Source organism: Physeter macrocephalus, chromosome 14 (assembly GCF_002837175.3).
Source record: "Physeter macrocephalus isolate SW-GA chromosome 14, ASM283717v5, whole genome shotgun sequence".
Taxonomy (NCBI): Eukaryota; Metazoa; Chordata; class Mammalia; order Artiodactyla; family Physeteridae; genus Physeter; species Physeter macrocephalus.
Genome location: NC_041227.1, coordinates 4686170 through 4704353, shown reverse-complemented (window position 1 = coordinate 4704353; position 18184 = coordinate 4686170). Strand labels below are relative to the sequence as shown.

Here is an 18184-nt window from a genome sequence, read left to right as displayed (position 1 = left end):
CCCGTGTCCCCTGCATCGGCAGGCGGACTCTCAACCACTGTGCCACCAGGGAAGCCCTGTATTATAGTTTTATCAATATGTAAGATAGCTCTTTTGTTAAGCAGCATGCTTGAGTGATGAAAATTGTGGATAAATCACCTTATGTATGAAACTCTTTAAACAATGGCTTAGTGTTTCTTTTCAACACAGATTGGGTTGACTCTCCAGGACGGTTTTGTAGAAAAGTAGTTAGTGAGCAAAAACTCCAGCAAAGAAAAGCCGATCCTGTTTTTATGTGGGCTTATACCAGCTGAATACTGAGGGAAAAAAATCTCATTTGAAAATATTTACTAAGGTACTCTGATGGTGCTAAAATTTTATAAAAATGACATGTTCTGAAAGGTAATGATTTAGTTGTTATGCAAGGGGACATTTTCTAAAATTTGGAATCTTAAGATTAATAATGTATTTTTCTAACGCCAGTCCCTTTTTACATTTCATTTTTATGAAGGGTTTTATGGGTGTGTGTATCACCATATATTTAAACATCTTTTTTCCTCTGTGTTCTAATGATCACTGTGACAAAAATGACTTTCTCCCGTGCTTATAAATTCGTTTTAAAGGTGGAAGGGTGCGTCAAAATGTCTAGTTTCCGTGTAGAGTAGTATTCATAATACAAGTAGATGGCAGCATTCTAAATTCGCTCTTCTAATATTTTTCACAGGTTGTAGCGATTCTGCAGAAGTTCTTTTCCAACAGTGAAAGTGCATTGGGGTTAAATTTCATCAATGAACTCATCCTCAGGTTCCGGCACTGTTCTAAGTGGGTCGGAAGGCAAGCCTTTGCTTTCATTTGTCAGGTTAGCAGGGCCTGGGGGGAGCATCTACCCCGCACATATGTTTGCGGTGTGATATCAACACACAGCACCAGGCAAAGACTCTCAGCCCCGGAGGACTAGCCAGGAACTTGGGGAGCAGCGGACCGAACCCCCTTATCTCACAGGAGTTTGTGACAACCCAGTTTGGAAAAGGGACTTGCCCAGGGTTACCCAGCCCTTCTGTGCAGTCATCCTATGGATAGTGACCGAGCACCTACTGTGTGCCAGGCCTGCTCTAGATGCTGGAGACGGAACAGGAACAGCCTCCTGCTCTCGGGCACTTTCCATCCAGGCAGGTGGGGGCCGGGCCCAGACCGTGCTCCCGTCACGTCCAGTCCAGGGCTGCTCACCACTGCGCCCACCGCAGTAGGGAAGGAGGAAGGTGGGATGAGGAGCGCAGCAGTAGGGCAGCTCGGAGCCCACTTCATCCCCTTCAGGTGACGGTCAGTTCCTCGGGTCACCCTCTCTACTTAGCATCTTGGAAATGAGGGCGTGATTTATGTTTGGCTGGGGAGGATGGCTGACATCTTTGATCGCCTCTGTGTGCCGGGCATCTCGTCCTACATCTGCTCCTAACAGTGAGGTCTGCCAGGTGTTGAGCTCGTTGCACCCATGTACTTTTAGACCAGTTTCTTTAGCTGAAGGAGTTGAAGCCCAGAGAGGTTAGGTAACTTGCTCAAGATCACCCAGGAAGCGTAAAGCCATGATTTTCTTTTTGCTAAAGTGTTATTTGAACAGTTTTAACTTTTCTTCACGCACATGGTATATCGTACACAAAGGTAGAGGGAACAGTAGAATGAACCTGCACGTACCTGTCACCCGGCTTTGTCAGTAATACAGTAAGCTGTGATTGGGCTCTACCTGACCCCCGGCCCTGCAGCAGCCCCCTTTCTCTCCCCCAGAACCACCCGGCCTCCCTACTGAAGAACTCACCAGGGCCCCCTGTAGGCCCACAGGGGTATCACAGGGGTACTTTGGCCATCTACTTGCAGAAGGGCAGTGGGGGGCAGGGTAAGTGCCAGAGTCACAAACCACAGGCCTGAAACCACAGACTTTCATGAGGAAGTCAGTGCTGCCTGTTAGTCTGTAGAGAAAGGGTAAATGAGATATTTTTGCTTTTATTTTAAAATTCTTTTTCTGAGATTTAGACAATCCGCGATGAAACAGAAGGAAAAGGCACCAACTAATTTTGTTCAAGAAAAATCAGTTTTTTGGTGTGCCTTCATTAAAGATTTAGAAAACCTACAATAACACAAACAAAAGGCAAGTGGCCTCAGCCAAGAGAACCTCCCTGTGGGCACGTGGACTACTATTTAAATGCAGGGAGAGGTCGTAGCCTGGAGGTTAGGGCGGCCGACTTTGGAGTCCAAACCTGTTACTTGAAGCCTGAGTCTACTGCTTCCCTGCTGGGTGCCCTTGGGCAAAGCGCCCTCTCTGCACGGCCTTTCCGTGTTCTGTGAAACGGAGTTGCCGTGGTACGGGCCTGCCTCCTGGTGTGGCCCTGAGGCTTTAGTGAGCTGACGCATCTGAGTAACCAAGCACCGTGCCAGGAACCTGGAGAGCATTTAGTACATATCAGCTGCTGTTGTTACCCTGTAGTGGGAAGAGCTACAGGATTTAGAATCCACATTCCTGCCTTGGAATCTCCACCTTGCTGCTGCCTGTGGGTCTTGAGCCTTTGGGTACGGTGCCGTGCCGGGAACCTGGAGAGCATTTAGTACATATCAGCTGCTGTTGTTACCCTGTAGTGGGAAGAGCTACAGGATTTAGAATCCACATTCCTGCCTTGGAATCTCCACCTTGCTGCTGCCTGTGGGTCTTGAGCCTTTGGGTATCACCACGACATTGGACTCACCTGTAACTAGGCTCAGTCTGATTTCCATGGCTGGCTATGAGAATGAAATGGGAGAATCCACGTACGACTCTTTGTAAGTAGAGCAGCAGTAAATGCTACGTGTTCACAGAGGGCTGGGCACTGAATTGGGGTCTGGGATTTGGCTGTCATGTGATAGGCGTGGCCCCTGTCCTCAAAGCCTGAGCTCTGGTGAGTAACAGGCGTGAAGGTTCCCAACCTTTGTTGGCGGGCGCTACGCTAGCCTTTGCAAAAATGATCTGCCATCCCCATTGCTACTCCGTGGTACAGGTGAGGAAACCGAGGCCCGGAAAGGTGAAGCCACTTACTCATGGCCACGAAGCTAGAAGTGACCAGGTTAGGTTTTGAACCTGGACCTCTCTGACTCCAAAGCCTTTGCCTTCCCCACCAAATATTACACCACTTGGACCCCAGTGCTTGGTAATGAATTATAAAAGTGTTAACTGTGTTTCTAACCAAATTTGGTGGTTGAGATGTTTTTTAAAAACTTATTTATTTATTTATTTATTTATGGCTGTGTTGGGTCTTCGTTTCTGTGCGAGAGCTTTCTCTAGTTGCGGCAAGCGGGGGCCACTCTTCATTGCGGTGCGCGGGCCTCTCACTGTCGCGGCTGCTCTTGTTGCGGAGCACAGGCTCCAGACGCGCAGGCTCAGTAATTGTGGCTCACGGGCCCAGTTGCTCCGTGGCATGTGGGATCTTCCCAGACCAGGGCTCGAACCCGTGTCCCCTGCATTGGCAGGCAGATTCTCAACACACACACACACACACACACACACACACACACACACACACACTCCTCAGACCAAAAGATCCTGAAATTACTTCTTTAGAATTACAGAAGTGTATGTTTTTAGAAAAACCGTGCTCATCACTATTGAAAAAGGTCCGTTTTTTGGCTCTGGCTTTCTCTTCATCACAGGCAGTGGTGAGTGAGGAGTGTATCCTGTGGACCAGTTTGTTGAACACTTACTCCCCAGCCTTTTAAGCCTTGCATCAGATCCTGCGCCAAACGTAAGGGTTTTGCTCGCCAAAGCTCTAAGACAGACACTGTTGGAAAAGGGTACGTGGACCATTTTTCTGAGCTTACAGATTTTAAACTTCATCAGGCAGCAGCTAAATCTCCTCTTTAGGGAATTGTGGCAAATTGTGTGGTAGCGTACTTCAGATCTATTATATAAATTGATATGTTAATTTTTATGCATAAATTATGTTATTATAAAAGGACTAAGAATTAAGATAGCTCAGTTTTATATTTAATAAACATGCTGAAATGCAAAATATTACATAGTCTTCTAGAAATGAGGGAAACTTTTATAAACTTTAAGTTATGACAGACAGATTATGAAAGGTAGTCAAGTTAAGCATTAACTATGGTTAGGTTTTAATGGTATTAATTTTGTAGTCAGTCAGAAAATGTTTATACATAACCCAACCTAGTCAGTTATTTTAAACCTGAACAGGACTTAATATACCGTGTCCTTGTATAGCTCACTTCTACACCACATATTCAGGAGGACATCTTATGTCCTGCCCTGCATAACCCTTTGTTGCCACTTCCCTCCCATCCTCCACCCCATCTGGCCAGCAACCTGCTCCCCCCTTCCTGGGTTCTATGTTGCCAATTCTTTTGTACTGGAGGGAAGAAAAGATAATGTTAAAAGATTTTTAGTTATAGTTGAAAAAATATGCATGCCTATTCTTAGAAGTTTGTCTTTAAAATTTAGGAAATACTCTTCGATTCAAGCGATTTTATCATTTTAAAGGACTTACTCTATGAAAAATGGTTTATTGTCCTGAGACATGGCTTAAAAAAAAAAAACCCAAACCAGAGTATGTTTTTGAACATAGTTCACGGCACATGTGATTCAATTTCATGTTTTTTCTCTTTAGTGTATTTTAGAAATGCCGGTAACCCTCATCTTGAAGTCGTTGAAGAGACTGTCTTAGCTTTGCAGTCCGACAGGGACCAAGATGTTTCCTTTTCTGCCACCCTAGAACCAAAGCGGTGGAATAGTATAGACACTACCATGCTAGAAAACCAGAATTAACCAGTCTGTGATCACTCACAGTCTGGTCATTTCATGTGTGGCATACGCTGCTCACCATACCTTGAAGGGGCACTGATTGTGTCATACCTGCCCAGGGAGGAAAGATTTCTGAGACTCTGATGTGTGCTCAAATGACCCCTTTCCCATCTGCACTCACAGGAGCTACTGCTGGGACGGGCAGGGGTCCCAGGTGGCCCGGCCTGTGCTGTGCTTCTGTGCCCCTGTCTGCCTGATCAGGAAATCTGTGAAAAGGCTGTCGAACCAGGTGGCTCACTGAGGTGGCGGGGGGGCGGGGGACCTCCTTGGCATCAGACTGCCTGTGAGGGGTTTGTTTTCTCTATTACAGACTATATTATTTAACCCCCAGCCAACACCTCCCCCCCAAAAATAAAGTACGTTATTAGAAGCTTTTAAGTCTTTGATAGACTTGTATATTTGGCTTCCCTCATGCTTTCTTATAAAATATAGTTTACGGTATTATATTTTATTTTTAACTGAAATACTGTACATATGTAAATAACTCTTGACAGGAAGAAAATATATTAATGTAAGATTAGCCTCCTATCAGTGAACAGAACAAATACATCATTTAAATTTATGCTCCACTTTGAGTTGCTGCAAATATAGCCCAATTTGTTTACTTTTGAAAAATGTGATAGTTAAATCTACTAAAGACTGATTTATGGCAATCTTTCTGATATTGTACTTTTGTTGTAAACTGTACTCGGAACTTTTCCTCAAGCACTCACCCCCTCCTCTTCTTGCGGGAACTGTTTCCATAAAGATAGGTACTGGCCTTTGATAGAGGCATAAAGCAGAAAGATTTTCATTCTTATATGGATATATTATCATTTGTTTAAGAACGTGGGGGTGGGGGGAAGTTGATCACTGAGATGCATGGATATTGACTTTATAGCTGATGCTTTAGAATCTTAACAAAAAATAGGAAATCATAGTTCTGATCACTCTATATAGTTGACCACAAATACCAGTGATTTGGGAGGTTAAATTATGATACTCTTCAAATCTAAGTACACAGAACTTAGATTTCGTGCTTTTGAAATTTAGACTAAGAGAAAGAGACTCTAGAATGTAAATAGGTTTTGCATTAATTAATAACTCAAGGCTCTATAAACAATTGATTAAATTCTGCATACATGTATGCTGAAGTTATTTTTCTTGTTTCTATTTTTATCTTCTCAAAGGCAAGTATAAGGGAAGGAAAGAGCAGCCCATTTGGGATCCAAGAGCTAGCTGCAAAGGGCACACTAGCTGTTTCCATTCTTCCCTTGGATCTTTTTCATATCTTTCTTTTCTTTTTTTTTTTTAAGATAAAATTTCTGGAGCTATATATTGAATTTCCTGGTATACAGGATGTTTTCCCCTCCCCCAAATTCCACTGGGCTGACTCTTTAAAAAGAAAGGAAGGAATCTATACCGTGCCAAAGAAAATAAGGCACATGTATGAGAATTTCACATTGCAACCCAGGATAGCGTTTTGACAACTTCAGCAAAGAGTGAGTTAATACACTGGAGACTACATATTAAGGGAAAAAAAAAAAAAATCTATCTTGTATTTAGTACTTGCCTAAAGTAAACAGATGGAGGTATTGTTTTGCTTCAGTAACAAGCAATTTTTAATTTTTTTTTATTGCCTAGAAATTGAGATTATCATGTTGTCAAAATCTTGATCTAGCAGCAAGTAGAATTACTCAACTGGACTCTTGTATTCTGTGCAGAGCTTCCTTTTACATAAAGGAAAAAACAAATCAGTTGGTGTTGTGATCTGTAGGATTTGCCTGCTGAATCAGATGTGCTGGTAGAGATTTGTTGAGGCTCTTTGGTAAATAATCTAACCTTTAAATTTCCAGTTTATGTGTTAAAGTTCTTCTATAATTTAATATGAATGCCTTTCCAGTGGAAAGCTATTTTTATGACTAACTTCCCTGCAAAAGGTATGTTGAAAGCTGCCATTTTATTCTTCGTTGGTAACAACTGAGATTTTTCTAAGATTGTTCCGGTTTTGCCCTTGCTGTTCTCTCCTGTAGCTTCTCCATCAGTTTAGGTCTTAACGTGTTAATTTTTCTTCGGTGCAGTGTTGAATGTCTTGTGTCTTGACCACTGAAGGGAAGCTTCCTGTTTTCTTGAGCACTCGGCCTCCTCTGGTGAATTAATGGAAAAGCACAAGATAGTTTCTCACAGGTACAGCTGCCTTGAAAGGCATCTCAACAATAGAACCATCTCAGCTTTTCCCCAAGTGGACATTTCCTCCTTGCTAAGTGTTTTCATTAGCACCTTTCTCACTTCAAGAATTCGAGAACGTTTTCAACATGGACGGATTTTAATGTAGCTTTGCAAATTCTCAGGAAGGTCTGTCTCCCACTTCCGGAGTGGCCAAGTATCAGGTTTTTTCCACTGTCAGGTTGGGCCCAGATCGGCTTGAAAGGGGTCGTATGTCTGCAATGTTGGTTTTTTCCTTCATGCTAAGAAATAACGATTTTTAAGCATGGCCAAAGTCTGCACTTTACCACCCTCTGCAGACGACGCATGCAAAGATGATTTAGAGCATTATTCACGCATAATTCCTACAGGTAGTTGGCCCCGAATTGTGCTATGATTGTATTTTAAACAGACATGGAGAGGAGGTCACAGTTGCCTAACAACGGCCACGAGCCGCCTCGTCTTCCAGGTCCAAGGAACTGAAGGTGAGAGCAGCGCGGAAGCGGCGAGGAGGAGTCGGGGCTGCGGCCGTGCTGGCTCTGCGGGGCGCGCGGCCTCGGCGAGGCCTCTGGATGGATCTCAATACATCCTCCCAGTGTTTTAGAAGCGCCCGGGCCCTTTCCCCTTATCGCAGACGCGTCACCCGCGCCCACGTGGAGCCCCGCCTTGGTTAACGGCGGGCCCGTCGGCCCACTGAGGGCGCTGGGGGCTCGGCCGTCCTGGAGGGGCCGCCGCGGCGGGGGCGGCGATGACGCGCGGCGGGCCGGGAGGCCGGCACCGGGAGGCGGCGGCGGCCAGGCCGCCGGGGGGCGCCCTTCGCCCAGACCCCGCTGCGGGCCGGCCGGCCGGGCGAGGGGCGGGCTCGGCCGTTCCGCGGCCCCTCCCCGCGCAGCCCCGCGCCCGCGCCCGAGGCCGGAGCCGCGTCGGGCACCCGCAGGCTGTGAGCCTGGCGCTCGACTTGGCCTCAGACGTTTTCGTCATGCGGGTGCTGCTGGAGGATTCCGGGGAGATGTTCCGAGTGACAGCCTGCCGCAGCGACATGACGGTGCGGGAGCTCAAAGAGGAGCTGGACCTAATAGCCGGCATCCCCTTCGACCTCCAGCGGCTCCAGTACCTGGACCAAGGTGGCCCCTGCCCGACCCCTTTCCTGGCCCCGTGTACTCCCTCGATCCGGGGCGCCCAGTCCCCTCTGAACCCGCAGTGGGGGAAGGGAAGCCCGCCCAGAGGAGGACCCCCAGATGTCAAAACAAACCCCACCCCCGTGAAACCCCGGGTGGAAAAGCCAAGCCTGGACACATAGGGACTTCCCAGCTCCAGAAAAGCCGAGCTTCACGTTAGACCCCAAATCTCCGGGCAGACCCTAACCCGCAAGCAAACCCTGCCTGTGCTGGGGCTCCAGGCCCAAAGCCGGCTGTCTAGTTGGGCCTGCCAAGCTGAGCCCAGCCCGGGCCACGTCAGGACCCCAAATCCCAAAACAAGTCCTGCCCACAGAAGGACTCTGCATCCCAGGACAGACCCTTCCCATACCAGGGGTCCCAGACAGAAAGCAAACCTTGCCTTCATCAGAACCCTAATCCAGAGCAAACTCTGCCCTCATTGGGACCCCAAATCTCAAAACAAGCCCTGTCCACGTTGGAACCCCGAATCCTGGTACTGACCCAGTCCATATCAGAACCTCGAATTTCAAGCTGTGCGCTTGTGATGTCAGGAGCTCAAAGCTAGTCCAACTGGAATCGAAACCCAGCGCCTAAAGCTCACTGTGACTGAATCAGGACCCCAGGGCCCCCTGTCCAGACAAATCCCATGGGGGAGGCACCCCGTGGTGGGCAAGGGCCCTAGAGCCCCATCTCTCCCTCCATCGGTCTCCTTCCCTCAGCCTGAGGACCTGGCTGTCCTGATCCAATCCCTACAGTATTTAGGATATGAGAACAGGATCAAAGCCCCCAGGCTCCAACATCTCCCCACCCGGTTGAAATCAATGCAAAAACACTTCAAGAAAACGAAGATATAAAAAACTCTCTGGTCTGCTGCACAGAGAAAGTGAACAGCTGATATTGCAGAGAGACTGCAGTTATACTGCAGGGGCCAGGAAGCCATGGAGACAGAGGTCTGAAAGCAGCCGGTCTCCACGAGAATCGTGTTCCCAGGCCCTGCGCTTCCGGGGCTCAGTTTCCTAATCTGTAAAGCAGAGCCCCGTTAGCTCTAGGATTCTCAGTGCCGTGTCCCCCTTTAGGCAGAAGTGACTCGGGAGACTCAGAAGGTATATTGAAGGCCAAAATCCTTTCCTTTGCCCTCTTGGAAATCGGTTAAGCATTTTTCATGATGTATTTGCTTTGCTATAGGGGTATTTGGAAGATGCTTTGGAGCATTTTCGAGGTTTTATCGGGATAGAGATGTACCTGTACTTAATGTGTTAAAAGCGAAGTGAGCTATGGAAGAACTTAGTAAGAGTTCCGAAACAAGTAATTCGAAAATTACGTGTCCTGAACTACAGATGTCTGGCACCCCTTCCGTTAATTTATTTTTGCCGATGAGCTATGCTGAGCAGTAAATTCAAGAAAGCTAAGAGGGACTGAAAGGGATGGAGTGGCTTAACACTGATGTCACAGTCCTGTCACTCAGCAAGCACTTAGCAACTGTTAGAAGCTTGACCTCTCTCCAGCTTCGTTGCCATCCTTACTGTTGACGGCAAACAAGAAGGAGAGAAGTTACACCACGTCAGTAGAAGAAATTTGGGCTTCTGCTGGTTAGTAACCAGCCTGATGCCTCTTTACCCCCCTCAAAGGTTGCCAGGGAGGATCTAATGAGGTAATGTGCGTGAAAACCCTGAGAGACACAAGTCTAAAGGGGGGTGAACATCCTCCTGGAGGCGGGTCACCTTTCCACGTCTGTTGTCAACTCTAATAATTTATTTAGCCGGTGATAATTAGTATTTGTCTAAGCTGAAGGCAGTTGCTGCCTGCCTGTAAAAGGAGAATGTGCTCTGATTTCTCTAAGAGCTGTTTAGCATGTGTGAATGGTGCTCTTGTCTTTCTCAGGGAAACACAGCCTTGCTCCGTTTTTTTCAAAGTTGTTAGGAAGTCTTCGAGTTGTCTTGCTTAGACTAGTTACTGCTTATTCTCTGTGTTAGAACCACAAATAAGACCCTAATTAACAGATTTGCTCATCGCTATTCCGCGTTTACATCCACCATCTGGAGTTGCTGGGGACCGAAGGGTGCCAACAAAATCTAGAGTGAGCATCACATGGTGCCCGAGGAAAGGCAGGTCTGGAGCCCCAGCACTGCCGTTCACTGGCCACGCGAGCCTCCGTCTCCGCTCCTGCAGCAAACGGAGAGGACGAGCTTGGCTCGTCGTGAGGATTACAGAATGTGGGTGCTGGGTACAGGCACTTAGTAATCACTCAATCATGAAACCAAAAAACTCATGAATTCTACTCGGAATAAATGGTAATCCAACCTGGGCAGAGTTGAGAGGTTCCATTCTTGGCACTGCTTATTGGAGAAAACAAATGACTCTGTTATCCTTCAGCTAGGTTACAGGTGGCCATGTAGGAAGAAGTGTGTGTATTTTAAAAAGTAATCTAAAAACAACTGCATTTTTCTTAAAATTTTCCACAATGCTCTTCTACTGATTCTGAGGGTCTTCCCCAAAGGGTCTGAATTTAGGAAGTGTGAGTGGGTCCACCCCCCGGCCCCCGTTCTTTCATATGAGGAAGGGGCTGTTTGGGGGAGAACCTCCCAAACAGAGAAAGGAGCTCTTCCATCCCAAGTCACTGAGATGCTTATATTACCATACGGTCTCCACTGGGGCAATTTTGTCCCCCGGGGGCCATCTGGCAACATCTGGAGACATTTCAGTGGTCACAATTAGGTGAGTGGGCTCCTGCCATCTCGTGGGTAGGAGCCTGGGGTGCTGCTGAACACCCTGCAATGCCCAGGAGAGACCCCACAGCAGAGGGTCGTCTGGCGCCAAATGTCAGGAGTGCCGAGGTCGAGAGATGCTGCCACAGACTACAATTTGAAAGATCCAACAAATTTTTGTCATTATTACCTCTTTAAGCTAACTGATGACAACATTCACCAGGATTAGTTAGTATTTTAGTTTAACATCTACAACTTGTATAACCGCGTTGCGCCACATCTGTAATATACAGTTATACACTTAAAACTGTATATTATATATATATATATATAACTTCAAGTAGCTCTACTTAGGGTTTGCCTCCTGAAATGACTTTTATTCACTCATGTATTTTTTTGCCATGGGTCAAGTTACAATTACAGAATTTTATAAATCGTTGCCTTTTTTTCCTTTTCTTTCTTTTGGTTTGGCTTCTCTTGGAGCTAAGCCAAATTAATTTTCTAAAAAGCATCCATAACCACACACAGACGGGTGCGGGGTCATCAAATGAGAGCAGTGCTCAAGGTTCTCAGATTATCCTTGTGATACCCAAGGTCAGGTAATCTCGTAACTAAACCAATGTAACAGTTTATCTTTAATGCCTGATTTTTCTTTTTAAAGCAAAAATCATTCCCTGTAGGAATTTTGATGGATGACGCTACGCTGAAGTCCCACGATGTTGTTCCTGGTGGAATTATTTCATTATGTGTCTGGCATTATGATGGATGGACGGAACTGGTTTTGGCGGCCGTGGAAGGGGATTCCAGTAAGGTGTTTTCATGCTTCTTTAAATGGATATTATACTTCATGAACCAGCTGTAAATTGTGGGCGTGTGTGTGTGTGGGGGGATTCGCTTAGTCTTTAATACGAATATTTGGGTAAAAGTTTCAGAGTAGAGGAAAAAGATAACAGGGACTCATGTCATCATGATCAAGTCGAGTGTTTCCATTTGCTGTTTGGCTTTTGCGATTTCACTGTGTCCACGTAGCTGTGACTTGTAACCCACTCACCGCGCCCCAAAAGGAGCCAGGGCAGCGCGTTGTCTATTCATGTGTCTATTCTGTAAAGTTGAAAACCTAAGTTAACAGTGGAGAATTCCAGATCACTTGGAAACGTGTGGCCCAGAGTGTTCAATGCTGCACAAAATCCTCCGGGGGCGTCTGCCCTCACCCGAGGGGGAGAGACTTGGAAACACAGTGGGTGCCGTTAACTCTTGGCCAGGCCTTGAGCTGGGTGCTCAGCTGGGCTCTGGGGTGGGAGTTGGAAGGCAAGAGGAGGAAATCAGGGTGTCTACCCAACAGTGAAGATGAATCATTCAGACACAAGGGGGCAAGTGCACGTTCTTTCTGGAAAATAAATTCGGATGAGAAGCTATGAGCTTGTGGAGGAGAGAGAGTTTACTTCTGGCTGGGATGGGGATCAGGGAAGGGCGGGGCCCGTCCAGCTGTTTGCTTAAGCCTCTGGTTCCTTCCTGCTTTTCTCCTCTTCCCCTGCCTTCCCTTGCTTCCCCTCTGGCTCTCTGTCCGTGCCTGGACTTTCTGGCTCTTGCTCTGGACATGGGTGATGGGTGAGTCCCTCCTCTCTTGAGCCAGAATTGCTGTCACCCCGCCGGGGGCCCCTCACATCCCGCTTCGCCCCACACCGGATGCTGCACGTCTGCGGCCGGGTTCCTCTCTGTCGGAGCCCGTAGTCCTCCTCCTGTGCTCAGAGCCTTAATTCTCCACGTGATGATTATATCCCGGGGCTGTTATTCACCTGGGAGCAGAGTTCAGAGTGTCCCAAAAGCTAACGGAGACAATGGGCCCAAAAATAGACCGGAAGGCAAGGATCCATCACATCTCCAGAGAAGCCTGTGCCCCTCTGGGGAGGCCGTGCCATGTCGGCTGGGGTCTTCCTTCAGAGCCATAACCCCCTTCCTCTGGACACCCAGAAAAGCTATTTTCTCTCTTCAAAACATGGACAGGAAGAATTTCCTGCCTCCCGAGACTGCCTGATGGTAAATTCGTATTTCCTGGACGTGTAGAGAGGGTTACATGTCTTCCCCTGGCTCATTTCCAGCTTCTCCGCTCTCTGATCCCGTCACCAGCCTGCACGTGGCATCCAAGCAAACTTTCCCTCCAGAGTGTCCCGTCACCCACCAGCCAGGTGTATCTGCACTTCTGAAATCACCCAGACTCACGTGCGTAACTCTGTTTATCTCGCCCAGCTGTCTCGCCTCGGTGTCGCCGAAGATTCTTTCTACCGAACAGCAAATTCGCAGCATTTTGACGACAAGCAGTGGAAGAAGTGGATATCTCAGAGAGCGTTCATGGCGCTGTATGTTGCCTCACACAGGGGTCACTCGGAGGCTGTTCAGTACCTTCTAGAACACGGTAATTCTGATAGCAGCTGAGTACGTTCAAGAGTGGGGTTATTTCGAGGGCAAGCGGGACGCAGTGGCTTGCCTCCCGGTCCCTTCAGTAATGGTTTCCTGGACCCAAGTTTGTCAACCACCAATCGAGGTCCCCATCGGGCCACTCAGTCCCTGTCTGAGGAGGTCTTTAGACGTGCTTATCAGAGGCTGTGTCCCCTCTCTTGGCCGGGGCTCAGGAAGATGGACTTTTCAGGACACCAAGTCACAGGGCTTCCTGGTTTATTGCGTCTGACCAGACACTCCGCTGGGGATAGTCCCATCCTGTTTGTTATTTCTTCCCACCCGAAGTCCTGTTTCTGCAGTGGTCCGAGGGGTCTAGCCCCAGACCGGTATCCCTGCCTTGGTGGTTGGCAGGCTAGCCAGTCTCCTTTCTCCAAGCTCTTTGAATTTGCCCCAAACCCTCTTTTCATCTCTCCTCCACCAAAGGGCAATTACTCTCACTCTCTCTCTGTCCATAGACATAGAAGCCTTAGCCTGCCTTGTCTCCCAGGTAAAGGGCTTTGCATGAGGTTCTGTGGGAGTACATTTTATCTTCCCTGGATGTAGAGTGTTTTTGGGAAAAGAGGCCCACTGACTGAGGTGTAGACCATTCACCAGCAGTAGACACAGTTGCAGACATCCCAGGCCACTGGCTTCCTCGGGAAAAAGGAGGTAAATTGTGGTATTTGGTCAATGGTTTGGGGCTCAGGAGGGGGCCTCATCTGAAGGTTTCCCATATCAACTAGCCTCCAAGTTAGACCCCTCCTTCCCAGCCTTCGGCCTTGAGCCCAGGCTCTCTGTGTTGTTTCCCCCACTCCCACCAACCAAGCTGGGAAAGCATCTCAGATGCTCGGGCAGGATGCTGGGGCTGCACGTCTCTGATGGGTAGAGGTTTTTCTGACTCTCCTCCTCTCCTTCCTCCACTGCTTCCTGCACTTCTCCTGTTGTAAGATGAAATATGGGCTTTTCACAATCCAGCAGTCCGTTAAGCTCATAAAAAGTCATTTTCACTCTGACGGAACTGTGATGTATTTGAAAGCACCAGTTAAAAACGTACAGCCAGCTTTGCAAAGTTTTCTGCCCTTTGCAGACAGTGGCTGTGAAGAGGCGCCGGGGCTGAGGCTAAGTGTTGTGAGAACCTATTTAAAACTACCTCACCGACCAGCCATAGCTCACAAACACTGGCTACCGAAATGTCAGCTGCATGTAATTGAATTGCCTTGTTTTCTGTGTCGTGATATTTGTTACCCACTATTTGATTCAATTCAACAAGTCCGTATTGGACACCTGTCATTAGCCCATCCATCTGCAGGAGGCAGTGAGGAATTCAGTCGAAGTGAAGTCTGTCCATGAGGCAGGCTGCCCATCATCTGTCATTTCCCAGGCACCTGTCTTCTCCAGGCATCGTGCTACGTGCCGGGGATGAAAACAGCAGTGATCAAAACAAGTGTGTTTTCTGCGCTTGTGGAGTTTATGAAGGGAAGTCAGCAAATTATTACAAATAATTAATTCCATGGTCAGTCGTGCCTGGCGTGTTCTGGAGACGCAGAATGTTTGCTGAACAAATGCAGGGGGATTTGTAGGGAGGAGGGCTAAGGAAGGTTTTCCCGAGGAAGTGAATGAAACCTCAAGAAACACAGAGTTAGCCCGGGAGGGAAAAAAGAAAAAAAAAAAGGATGAGAGTGGTGTTAGCAAAGGGAATGGCACGTGCAAAGATCCTGGGGCAGGATAAGGGAGCAGGTATATTGACAGGATAAAACCAGAAGGCTGGTGTAAGCGGAACGTGGGTGGGGTGAGGAAGATCATGGAGGGGGGTAATGCTGGAGTGATAAGGGGGGGGTGGGTGAGATAGAGCAGTGAAGACCTAGAACATCGCCCCAAGCGTGGTAGATGCCAACAATGGGATTTGAGCGGGAGAGTGGTACAGGCATTGTAGGAAGGTCATTGGCTGCCTTGAGAGAAGCATGGGGTGCTGGGGGGGAGACAGTGCTGGATGCTGGGTGGGAGGGGGGAGATGCAGCAGTGCCCCCCTCCGTGCACTCGGTTATTCGTTCTTGCAAGCATTCCTTTCCCAGCCTCAGCCTTTCCCATGCTTCTCTTCTTGAACGGGTTTCCAGAAGGTTGGCTCCTGCCAGCGGGGGGCCCTCCCTCAGCCAACTTTCTTATTTCCCAGGTGCCAACTGTCAGGGCAGATCCCCCGTGGGCAGGACGCCCCTGCACGTGGCTGCAGCCATGAGCCGGCTGGACTGTATCAGCCTCCTGCTCAAATATGGGGCCTCCATCAACGACAGAGATGCCAAGGGGGAGACGCCCATGTCCCTCGCCTGCCGCCTGAACCGCAGCCAGAGCAGGCGGCGGATGTTCCTCTTCTACCGGATGGTGAAGCTGGGGACAAAGGACCCGATGGACCCTGTCGTGAACGAGGCTTTTCAGAGAGTCAAGGCCGGGTTTGGATCCGAGAAGGAGAACAAAACGTAGCTCCACCTGGGAATGTTTGCATGTCACCTCTGACTTGGGGTTACTTTCCTGAGTTCAGATCCACGGTGGCCAGTGGCTTTGGGTGAGGAGGAAGGCCGGGAAACGCGGCAGTTCCTCTGAATCAGATAGGAAACCATCGGTCCTATTTGCAAATGACTTGAGGAGGGTATTGATGGAAGTGGGTGAGTTTGTGTTCATTTCCTAAAGCCATCACAGACCTAACGGGCTCCCATGCCAGCCTTTAATGTTGAGCTATTTGTTCATCGTATCCAGTAACGCTGCCTGGGGTGACGGGCACCAATTACCTTCTCTCCCGTCTGGACACCGTCTAATGCATCAGCATAATAGGGGTAATAGCCGTGAGGCGAGGAGCTCTGTTGTTACGGTACAAAACCCGCGCAGGCAAATGTCACCAGGTCGTGGGCAGTGTGACCTGTGAATTTCAGTTTGTAAAATTCATGGCACTAGATGCTCCCTAAGCTAGCAATGTTCCAGAAGTTTTCCTGAACCTTCCTGGAGGGGTCTGCTGCCTGACTCTGAGGTGGGGCTGGGGGAGAAGCCAGGCTGACCTGGGGGGCATCTAAGAGCTTGGTTCTCCACAGGGGCGCCTGGTTGCTCTTGGTGAAAGGTGATAGGCTGGCACTGGATTTGGAGGAGACGGTGTAAAAGATGATGAGGAGTTCGTAAGGGAGAGGATTCGAGCTGGCAGCTTCTTTTTTCCTTTTGTCCCATCCCCAAAGGTCCAAGCACCCCCCTCCCGCTAGCTTTCTCCTTTCCTGCTAGAACTGGGGTAGCTCCAGCATCCCTACTGCGGGGCAGTGTCTATGCTGGACTCTGGGCTCGACACCCACAAAAGCTGCCCTGTGGGTGAGTGAGCTGGGTGTGGGAGCCGAGAGGGAGGGGTGAGGACTGGGGCGGACTGACGGGCCCGCCCGCCCTTGTCTGAAGGGGGCACCGTGACTCAGCTGCAGCAGAAAGGTGAGCCAAAGGCAGCTAGATCTTTGCAGGGCTTCCCAGAGCTGGAAACCTGGCTTGTTGAGCTAAGTCCTGATTTTTAAGCGTTGGCTTGAATTATTTTAAGATCAGCGTACGGAACAAAAGGAGGAGTAGGAGATTTGAGACACATGGCTGGGGCCGCCGGCCATCGTCAGACTAACTCATTTCACTGGGGAAACGGGTAGAAGCAACCTAAGGCTCACCGGAACTTTCCCCGGCTCTGAAGCCACAGGGCGGGAACGGCCGTGAGTGTTGCCGGGTGGGGAGTGTTGTCCACCCTTCCACCCGTGGCCACACATGTGTCTCTGAAGCCCTGTGTCCTGACACAGCGTCCGGAGCCAGTCCGTGTGGCAGCGGTCTCTCGACCGTTGAAGTTCTGTTCCTTAAGGTGCTGGAAAATGGCACTGTATCCCAGCTGCCCTTCTTTCTGACTTACATCCCAAGAACCGGATTCCGCTTCTACATTAATTGGCCGCATTTCCCGCTGTCATGGCAAGTGAGAGCCGTGCTGGTGACGTGGCTTTACAGCCGGCGGACGTGGCTGGAGCCAGCTCAGCAATCTGTTTGACAAATGATAGTCAGGAAAAAACATACAGCTCGGCATCAACAATGTCAAAACAGATCTTGTTTGTGGCAGACGTTCTCCACAGTCAATAGGCAGATATTAAATAACCTCATCCAGCGGGGGCAGTCCATTTAGCTAATGAGGTGTGTTGGCAGGGGCACCTGGGCACCCTTTTAACAAGTGGTGTGACTCAGAGTCATGTGTTTTCCGGGAGCTTTGCTCTGCTGTGTTTATTGTTAGCAGAGCCAGCTGCCTGACGTTTGTCCCCAAAACTTTGGAGGGAAGCCCTCTGTCTTTGTCACCCCCAATTCAGCTGAACACTTGGCCGGCAAACTCTCCATGGTGACATTTTGCTCGGTCTGTGGCAGGGTCATTAAAACAGTCCTGTAGGTCCCGGGGGCTCTTCCTTTTAGACGATCTTAACATTCCAGCTGTTATATTCAAACAAGCCTGTATCACCTATTCAATAAAATATGTCCGTAGCCTCAGAAGAGTTGATTTGCGTTTGGTTGCCATCATCTGACACTTTGCAGAAAATTTCATTCAGCGCTTGAAGTTTTTTGGGGTCATGCTTTGGAGCCAACAGAGATTTTTTTTTTTTTTTTAATTGGGGTATAGTTGTTCTACAATGTTGTTTTAGTTTCTACTGTACAGCGAAGTGGAGTTCCCTGTGCTATACAGCAGGTTCCCATTAATTGTCTATTTTATACATATTAGCGTCCATTTTTTAAAAAGGGGTTGATCTCACACAGTTTCGTAGGACCCTGAAATCCTTTTAGGCCCGAGGTATTGGGGATGGTCTTTTGTGGTGAAGCAGCGGGGGTCTACCGTCACCCAGGTGGGCCTCACCTCT

At 48.6% G+C, this 18184-nt stretch overlaps 3 protein-coding genes across 3 annotated transcripts in view; all 3 read left to right on the top strand.

Annotated features, from left to right (window-relative positions):
- The window catches only part of LOC114487745 (serine/threonine-protein phosphatase 4 regulatory subunit 1-like), a 15983-nt gene extending 10418 nt beyond the window's left edge, over positions 1-5565 (top strand). Inside the window, 4 exon segments of the mRNA XM_055090762.1 lie at positions 704-838; positions 3649-3667; positions 3670-3789; positions 4620-5565. Coding sequence (XP_054946737.1) covers positions 704-838; positions 3649-3667; positions 3670-3789; positions 4620-4777 — 432 coding nt within the window. The 3' untranslated portion in view covers positions 4778-5565.
- LOC102994950 (putative serine/threonine-protein phosphatase 4 regulatory subunit 1-like) overlaps positions 1-7479 on the top strand; it is a 74181-nt gene extending 66702 nt beyond the window's left edge. Inside the window, 1 exon segment of the mRNA XM_055090767.1 lies at positions 6874-7479. The gene's annotated coding sequence lies outside the window, so the exon portion shown is untranslated.
- Positions 7480-7842: 363 nt separating this feature from the next.
- ANKRD60 (ankyrin repeat domain 60) lies at positions 7843-17815 on the top strand. Its single transcript, XM_007101941.4, has 4 exons — positions 7843-8121; positions 11540-11670; positions 13107-13272; positions 15466-17815. Exons 1-4 carry the CDS (start codon positions 7977-7979, stop codon positions 15768-15770), a joined length of 747 nt encoding a protein of 248 aa, XP_007102003.2. The 5' UTR covers positions 7843-7976; the 3' UTR covers positions 15771-17815.
- The last annotated feature ends 369 nt before the right edge of the window (positions 17816-18184 follow it).

What these genes read in the sequence shown, in the direction of transcription:
- ANKRD60 (XM_007101941.4), top strand. Translation starts at nt 7,977, where the DNA reads ATGCGGGTGCTGCTGGAGGATTCCGGGGAGATGTTCCGAGTGACAGCC. An exon ending in TGGAAGGGGATTCCAGTAAG is followed by an intron (nt 11,671 to 13,106) that starts GTGTTTTCATGC and finishes TATCTCGCCCAG; the next exon opens with CTGTCTCGCCTCGGTGTCGC. An exon ending in TCAGTACCTTCTAGAACACG is followed by an intron (nt 13,273 to 15,465) that starts GTAATTCTGATA and finishes CTTATTTCCCAG; the next exon opens with GTGCCAACTGTCAGGGCAGA.